This window comes from Zea mays, chromosome 10, assembly GCF_902167145.1.
Source record: "Zea mays cultivar B73 chromosome 10, Zm-B73-REFERENCE-NAM-5.0, whole genome shotgun sequence".
NCBI classification, from domain to species: Eukaryota; Viridiplantae; Streptophyta; class Magnoliopsida; order Poales; family Poaceae; genus Zea; species Zea mays.
In genome coordinates, this window is record NC_050105.1 from 7365384 (window position 1) to 7373991 (window position 8608).

General features: G+C 42.7%; 1 protein-coding gene across 2 annotated transcripts; it reads left to right on the forward strand.

Annotated features, from left to right (window-relative positions):
- Window positions 1-3138: 3138 nt before the first annotated feature.
- Window positions 3139-7951, forward strand: LOC103640803 (DEAD-box ATP-dependent RNA helicase 27). Of its 2 annotated transcripts, none has more exons than XM_008664275.3 (12): window positions 3139-3683; window positions 3894-4079; window positions 4330-4515; window positions 5627-5710; window positions 5816-5857; window positions 5939-6028; window positions 6118-6429; window positions 6515-6553; window positions 6637-6741; window positions 6970-7038; window positions 7105-7230; window positions 7423-7951. In XM_008664275.3, the coding sequence occupies exons 1-12, from the start codon at window positions 3291-3293 to the stop codon at window positions 7600-7602; spliced, it is 1812 nt and encodes a 603-aa protein (XP_008662497.1). In that variant the 5' UTR covers window positions 3139-3290; the 3' UTR covers window positions 7603-7951. The 2 variants fall into 2 exon arrangements, with proteins under 2 accessions (XP_008662497.1, XP_008662498.1); XM_008664276.2 differs by having other exon boundaries at window positions 3202-3683; window positions 4423-4515.
- The last annotated feature ends 657 nt before the right edge of the window (window positions 7952-8608 follow it).

Genomic DNA, 8608 nt, shown 5'->3' on the forward strand with positions numbered 1-8608 from the left:
GATCCAATGATCAACTTGAATATCACGGTGTTCTTCTTTCTTTACTCTTTCCCGTTTGCGAGGAATCTCCACAACTTGGAGTCTCTCGCCCTTACAATAAGGATCAAAGTGAAAGCAATAGAGTAAGGGAGGGAAGCAACACACACAAATCCGCAGCAATACACACACACACAGCCAAGACTTGAGCTCAAATGAATAGCACTAAGTTCACCACTAGAACGGAGCTCAAATCACTAAGAAAGACAATTGAGTGCGCGAAGACGGAGTGTGAATGTTTAAGAATGCTCAAAGTATGCTTGGGTAACTCCTCCATGCGCCTAGGGGTCCCTTTTATAGCCCTAAGGCAGCTAGGAGTCGTCGGAGGCATTATTGGCAGGCAATACTTGCCTTCTGTCGGGTGGTGCACTGGATAGTCCGATGCACCACCGGACATCCCCTGTTCACTGTCCGGTGCAGATCGCCTTCCTAATTTGGCGCAGCAGACCGTTGAAGATTTGGAGCCGTTGGCGCACCGGACAATGTTCGGTGCACACCGGACAGTCCGATGCCCCCATCAGACCGTTGGCTCGGCCACGCGTTACGCGCGGATTGCGTGGCCGACCGTTGGCGCGGCCGACCGTTGGCTCACCGGACAGTCCGGTGCACCACCGGACAGTCCGGTGAATTTTAGCTGTACGCCGGCGACGAATTCCCGAGAGCGGCCAGTTGACCAGACGCCAGCCTGGCGCACCGGACACTGTCCGGTGCACCACCGGACAGTCCGATGCACCCAGACTGCGCTGAGTCTTGGCTGCTGCAGCCAAGTCTTTTTCCTTTTATATTTTCTCTGATTCTAGCACTTAGACAAATGTGTTAGTACACAAAATACAATGTACTAAGTCTAGAATCATACCTTCTTGATGTTTTGCACTTCATCCACCATTTTGCACACTTTGCACTTAACCATTTGTGTTGGGCACTTAATCACCAAAATACTTAGAAATGGCCCAAGGGCACATTTCCCTTTCAGCAGGCACCGGGAGCCAAGGGGCAGGTGAGAGCACCTAGAGGGGGGGGGTGAATAGGTGATCCTGTAAAATTCAACAACTAATAGCCACAAAACTTGGTTAGGTGTTAGTATGGCTAAGTATCGAGCTTCTTGCGAACACAAGTATCATAGAAAAACAATCACAAAAGACACGCGAGTTTATCCCGTGGTTCGGCAAGTATAACACTTGCCTACCTCCACGTTGTGGCATCACAATGGACGAGGGTTGCACTCAACCCCTTTCAAGTGATCCAATGATCAACTTGAATACCACGACTTTTATTTGCTTATCTCTTTTCCCGTTTGCGAGGAATCTCCACAAGTTGGAGTCTCTCGTCCTTACAATAAAGATCACGGTGAAAGCACAAGAGTAAGGATGGGAAGCAACACACATAAATCCGCAACAATACACATGCACACAAGCCAAGACTTGAGCTCAAAATGAAGCACAACTAGTTCACTACAAGAACGGAGCTCAAATCACTAACACGGTTGATCAAGTGCGCGGAGACGGAGTGTGGAAGACTTAGAATGCTCAAAGTATGCTTGAGTAACTCCTCCATGCGCCTAGGGGTCCCTTTTATAGCCCCAAGGCAGCTAGGAGCCGTTGGCGGCATTCTTGGAAGGCTAATCTTGCCTTCTGTCGGGTGGCGCACCGGACAGTCCGGTGTGCCACCGGACATCCACTGTTTATGTCCGGTGCCCCCAGCCGACCGTTGGCGTGGGCCACGCGTCGCCCGCGGATTGCACGGTCGACCGTTGCGTTGGCGACCGTTGGCTCACCGGACAGTCCGGTGCATCACCGGACAGTCCGGTGAATTATAGCCGTACGCCGCCAAAGTTTCCCGAGAGTGGCCAGTTCACCGGAGACCAGCCTGGCACACCAGACACTGTCCGGTGCACCACGGGACAGCCCGGTGTGCCAGACTGTGCTGAGTCTTGGCTGCACACAGGCACTCTCTTCCAATCTTTTTCTTTTCCTGTTTCTAGCACTTAGGTAACTTCATTAGTACCCAAAACAAATGAACTAAGTCTAGAAACATACATTCTTGTTGATTTGCACTTCATTCATCATTTGGCATATAATAACCCACTTAATATGTGTTGGACACTTAATCACCAAAATATACTAGAAATGGCCTAAGGGCATATTTCCCTTTCAGCAGGCCCTGCAAGGGGTGAAGGGGAGGCGGTCAGCGGCTGTTGGGCGGCTGAGGGCTAGAGGCGGGCGTTGGGGGTGGCAGGACGGAGAGAGCGCTGCGCCGACGTGGGTGTCTGGATGAGTTGGACATCGGTGGGGAGAGGAGGAATGAACCGTAGAATTGATGTGTATTTCTCAAACTTAGGTATATATGGCCCAAGCTATACTCCGGGATCCCAAATATTTAAGGCATGTTTAGTTCGCTACCTAAGTTGCCACACTTTGTTTAACTTTTCTGCGTAAGGCTAGTTATTCAATTCGGACGACTAACTTTAAGCAAAGTCTGACACATTTAGCCATAAACCAAATAGGCCCTTAGTAGTTTAGTTAAACATCAAGCCATCAACATAGCTTTTTGCCTTGTGTAGTAGATTCAATGGTGACTAGCTAGGAAGCGCTGCTGCCACAGCTTCGCAGAAGGATCGTCTTCGCGAGGAGATCATCCAGACTGGGGTCTTTTGTTTTCATGACTAAATCTGATTGTTAAATATCATTTATGAGTACTAAATTAATATAATCTAATTATAAAACTTATTATATAAATGAATACTAAACGATGAGAAAAATTTATTAAGCCTAATTAATTTATAATTAACAAATGTGTAGCATTAAATAGGTAAATCATGGATTTATTAAGCTTAATAGATTTATCTTTTTTGTTTAGTCCTTATCTACGTAAATAGTTTTATAATCAAACTAAAGTTTAGTCAATTCTTCGACCCAGCTCGACACTAAACACGGGTCAAATACAAACGGTACTAAATGGTCCACGAAAGCGACCCAAACACGATCTGACCTGATGATCTGGCCTGACGTTTGAACGGTGATGTGACGGTACATAGGCCAGTGTCATTGGATCCACGTTTATACAAACGCCCACAAAAGGCTCACGTCCATTGTTGGGCCGGTCGAGCACGCTTGCATGGACAAGCCGGCTTTGCCTTTATATATACAGTTATACACACACATAAGACTTTACCCCCACGTCTGCAACCCTAGCGAGCCGCCGCCCGCCGCAGTTCGACTTTAGTCGGTCTGAGTCCTGCAGCCCCTGGCGCCGCTATGTACCTGACCTCGTGTAGTCGCTTGGCCCAGCCGTCGAAAAGTTCCGTTGCTCTGCCGGAGTCGGGAGAGTCGATGTACGCCGCCGCCCGCGTGGAGGTGGAAGCGGATCGGAAGAAGGAAAAGGTGGATGAGACGGAGAGGATGGCAAGGGAGAAGAAAAATACACATGAAAAGGAGCAGATTCGCAAGGTGGTGATGGGGAAGCGGAAGCGGAACGAGGATGAGTTGGGGATGGAAGAGAAGCAGATGATCGCGGAGAAAGAGAAAGAGGAGAAGGTGAAGAAGGGCAATGGAGGAGGAATTCTGACTACCAAACTTTTCTCAGAGCTCTACATATCCGAGCTCACTGCCAAGGCGATCAGAGAGATGAACTACAGCCACCTCACCGAGGTCATTCTCGCCTACGCCTATATATTTGCAATTGCATCGTTTTTTTTGGGACATGTACTTCTGTTCTCGCCTTCTCGGTGCAATTACATAACTACATATAGTTGAATATTTATGCGAACGCGTGTGCTGATCTGCTCTTTGATTCACTGTTTGATTTTGGCATTAATGTAATATAATGGCGTGTATGCTTAGTTCTTTTCATGATTGCAGATTCAAGCTAGATCAATACCGCATCTTATGCTAGGAAATGATGTGCTGGGTTCAGCCAAAACAGGATCAGGGAAGACCCTTGCCTTCCTTATACCAGCCATTGAACTGCTGCACAAAGCGTCCTTCATGCCAAGGAACGGGACTGGAGTTATTGTAGTTTGCCCAACAAGGGAGCTTGCTATGCAGGTATATGCATGACGCTACAGTATTGATTTTTATTTCCATTGTGACTATTCAACTTTCTTTGAATGAGACAATTAAAATCAGATGTACTAATAAGGTAAGGCTAACCTTTTATGACATACTGCTGCGTAAATATAATGCATAAAAGAGAGTTGTTTTATGCCCTGTATCTAAATGTTGGACGTTTGCTGAAATTTCCACTATCACACTTGACTGTCCCTAATTATGTGTTTCATTGATTCTTTTGTGCTAGACACACAATGTTGCCAAAGAATTAATGAAGTATCATTCACAGACTCTTGGTTATGTAATTGGTGGCACTAACATGAGAAATGATGCCAATCAGCTTCTGAAAGGGATCAATCTCTTAGTTGCAACTCCAGGCAGGCTTCTGGATCATCTGCGAAATACTAGAAGTTTCAACTACAAACGGCTACAGGTAAAGACATTCTTGCTACTTCCAATTTTATTCTGATTTTCAAGGAAACATTTCTGTTGAAATATTATGCATATTTTAATTACCACATTAAATAACAAATACAGCTAGTAATATTTGATACTTATCTACGCTACTTGCGTTTCAGTCGCCTGATTACTCCCGGTCTCTCCTGAAATATAAGGCATCCAAGTTTGTCTTAAGTCAAACTATGCAAATTTTGACGAAATTTATAGAAAAGTATTAACATGTACCCATCGAAGATGTACATTATGAAAATACGTATCATGATGTATACATGTTAATTCTTTTCTACAAACTTGGTCAAAATTAGCATAGTTTGACTTAGGAAAAACTTGGATCCCTTATATTTCAGGATTTAGGGAATATATTTCATATATCAATATTTGTGTATGTCTTCCAGCTTGTTACCCATGACTGAAAGTCTACCTGTTAACATTGAATTAATTTACATGAAATTCCAGCATACATTATGCCATGCATATGCAAAATTGTATAAGCTAATAGTTTCTGTTTTTTTATAAAACCATTAATTCGTCTTTGGCCATGTTATGTGGGTTGTTAAGCCCATGGGATGTATTGTTATTTGTAATTTTGTAATACGAATTGGGGACTAGTTGCCATGAGTAGAATTGTTGCATCTGTAGATATATTTTTTTTTCCTTTCATATCTGCCATGAATACTTGTTTTCTGATGAAATGAATATATAATTACCCAAATATATTGTTGGGTAGGTGTGGAATCAATCGATTGTGTGTCTGGCATCTCTGGCTCATGTTCAATGGGTCCTGTTAAGCGTTATATTGTTATTTGTTATTTTGTAAAACGAACTAAGTTGGAACTAGTAGAAAGTGTTGCATCTGAAGATATTTTTTTTGTTCCATGTCTGTCACACTCAGCTTCCAAATGCTATTTCTTGCTAGCTGTGCTGTGCTGCCCCACGGAAAAGTCCAGGCTTGCTGGCTCATGTTCAATGGTCTTATTTCTAGGAAAATGACATTGAATTTCATGAAATTTGCTGTTTAAAGCAGTGGGATATAATTACTGACCTACATGTACCCTATTTTTGACATGACTTGTTGTATGTTGCAGTGCCTTATAATTGATGAAGCTGATCGCATACTTGAGCAAAATTTTGAAGAGGATATGAAACAAATATTTAAACGACTCCCTCAGGCATGTGATAATCTGACAACTTTATTTCATATGCAGAGTGCAGCCTTTAACTTTTCTACTGAGATTATTGTATTTTGTTCTTGATTTGGTATGCATCATATGCAGGATAGGCAAACAGTTCTTTTTTCTGCCACACAGAATCAAAAGGTTAATGGATCTGTTTATTAGCATATTCAATCTTCTCCCTGTTTTTGTGTCTGGCATTGCTTATGTGCTTTGATCCCACAGGTTGTTGAATTTGCGAATTTTACGTTTGGGCAAAATGAAGAAAGACAAAAGAAACTTGTTTATGTTGGAGTTGATGATTCTAAATTAAAGGTGTGGAACTTCTTCACCATGCTGTTCAACTCTATTCTAAATATTTATTTATTCATTTTATATGAGAAATAATTTTGATGCTCTTACAGCCTACTGTTGAGGGCTTGCAGCAGGGTTACTGTGTCATTCCTAGCGAGAAAAGGTTTCTGGTTCTGTATGCTTTCCTAAGAAGGATGCAGCTTAGGAAGGAGGATCTGAAGGTCATGGTGTTCTTTTCATCATGTAGCTCAGTCAAATTCCATGCAGAATTTCTAAATTTCCTCGGGATAGGGTGTTATGATATCCATGGGCAACAGAAGCAGCAGAAGCGGACTAGTACATTCTTCCAATTTTTGAAGGAGAAAAATGGCATCTTATTATGCACAAACGTGGCAGCTCGTGGGCTTGATATTCCTGATGTGGTAAGGTTTTGACCTGTGTTTTAAATCATTTGTACCACTTCTTTCTGTACCTCTCAGTAACCTAAGGATCGTTTGTCTTGTTTAGGACTATATTGTGCAATTTGATCCTCCAGATGACCCAAAGGTAACTGAACTTGAACCTTCCTAAATGAGTTATCTATTTTTTTTTTCAAATTTGCTAACTGGATATTGGAATTTAATTTGTAGGATTACATTCACAGGGTTGGTCGCACTGCCCGAGGTGACAAAGGCAAAGGAAGTGCATTATTGTTCTTACTACCGGAAGAATTGAAGTTGCTTATTTACCTGCAGGTAATGTCCCCATCCCTCTCTTTTCCCTCTATAATAATAGGAACCTCAGACTCAGAAGTACATGGTCAAAATAGTTGTGGAAGGGAGTGCTTCAAAAAATATGGATATTGTTGTATAATTTTTTATGTTTAACATCTTTTTAGTATTTTTCCATCTCTAATTACGATTCTCCAAATAGTAATTATGATTGTATACTCGGAGTAACGCATCCATTGTTTGCCTGTGCAGGCCGCCAAAATTTCTCTGACTGAATATGTTTTCAGTGAAAAGCACGTGCCAAAATCGCAATCACAACTTGTGAGTCCCTTTCACAATTCAGTCCTTTTGGTTTAATGTTTAGTATTTAACTTAGTTTTGGAGCAGGAGGACGTTGTCGGTGGGAATTACTTCTTAAACCAGTCAGCGAAGGAAGCCTACAGGTCCTACCTTTTGTCGTACAACTCGCATTCTATGAAAGACATTTTTGATGTCCATCAACTTGATCTCAAGGTACATAATTGTGAACTTATTTCTTCGACCTTTGTGTGCAGTTGTCTTTGCTCTAGCTATTATATTTAACATGTAAATTTGATGTTGCCAAGCACACAATGAATGCAAAAAAACGCAAATTCTCTCTCCTAAATTCTTTTTATTTTTTTTTTTTTGCTTGGATGGCTTGTCTAATTCATCGATGTCTTTCAGAAAGTTGCTGCATCCTTCTGTTTCAAGAACCCTCCTAAAGTGAATCTGGACCTGGACAGTAGCTCATCAAAACATCGAAAGATGAGGAAAGCGGACGGTGCAAATAGGCATGGAATTGGTCCTTCGACCCCCTACGGAAGGAGCGGCCGTTACGGTTCCAGGCAGTTGGCAAGATTCTAGAAAGGATATTACATATTGTAGGAAGATAAATTCCGATGTTGGAAATAGAGATTCTAGCTAGGAAGGATATTAGTAGGAAGATAAGTTCCGATGTTGGAAATCGTCATCTAATTTTTTTTTATTTAGACGATCAGGAATTTTTATAGCTTTAGGGCTCGTTCGGTTATTCCCAAAACATATGGATTGGATAGGATTGGAAAAAATTGAGAAGGAGTTTGACTTGTTTGGGATTCAAACCCATCCAATCCCGCTCAATCCACATGGATTGAGAGCTAACCGAACAAGGCCTTATGGACATGCAAGATCTTAGATAATTCAAGGTTCCGTGTAAATGAATGAATTAGACTAATTACCGTACCTGTACGGCTGTACCACTGGGTCCGGGTTTGTAGATCTTCTCATCGTCGTTGTACTTAGAGTGCGTTTGGTTAAATGTACAAGAAGGGATGGAATGAGGCGGCCACATTTTCTATAGTGTTTGGTTGAGAGTCAAGCGGGGACGAAGTGAACACCGGAGTGATTTTTGGGGGCGGCGTGATCCCAAAAAATCGAGGGGACGGTGTCGTTCCCGACTCATTCTACTTTGACCTCAAACCAAACACACTATTACTAAACCCTAGTTCTCCATCCATCATTAGTGGGTCGTCACTGTCCACTCTGAGAGCGGGTGGGGCACAGTGAAAGAATGTTTTTAACTAAGACAGAAATTCGTTTCCGAAAGGATCAAACCCACGACCTAAAGATGCTACTCGGAACCTTTAACTATTACTCTAGAGCCATCTCGTGGTGGTGGAAGCGACTTGGTTTTCTTCAGTCTCGTAGTCTTTTTTTTTACCTCTACCAACACCTTTTTGCCATGTGCCCATATTTCGCATTGTGGTCGGTCGGAGGAACTGTTACCACGATCACCTTGTTGTGCAGGCGAGCCTTGAGCTTTGCTGCCCTATGGAGCCTTGAGCTAGCATTCCTCTTGCTCTTGCGAGTAGGCATTACACTATCACTCGGC

Excerpts from the sequence above, each read along its gene's own strand:
- LOC103640803 (XM_008664275.3), top strand. The coding sequence starts at position 3,291 with ATGTACCTGACCTCGTGTAGTCGCTTGGCCCAGCCGTCGAAAAGTTCC. Across the intron at positions 4,080-4,329 it reads CAAGGGAGCTTGCTATGCAG|ACACACAATGTTGCCAAAGA; the intron begins GTATATGCATGA and ends CTTTTGTGCTAG. Across the intron at positions 5,711-5,815 it reads TATTTAAACGACTCCCTCAG|GATAGGCAAACAGTTCTTTT; the intron begins GCATGTGATAAT and ends CATCATATGCAG.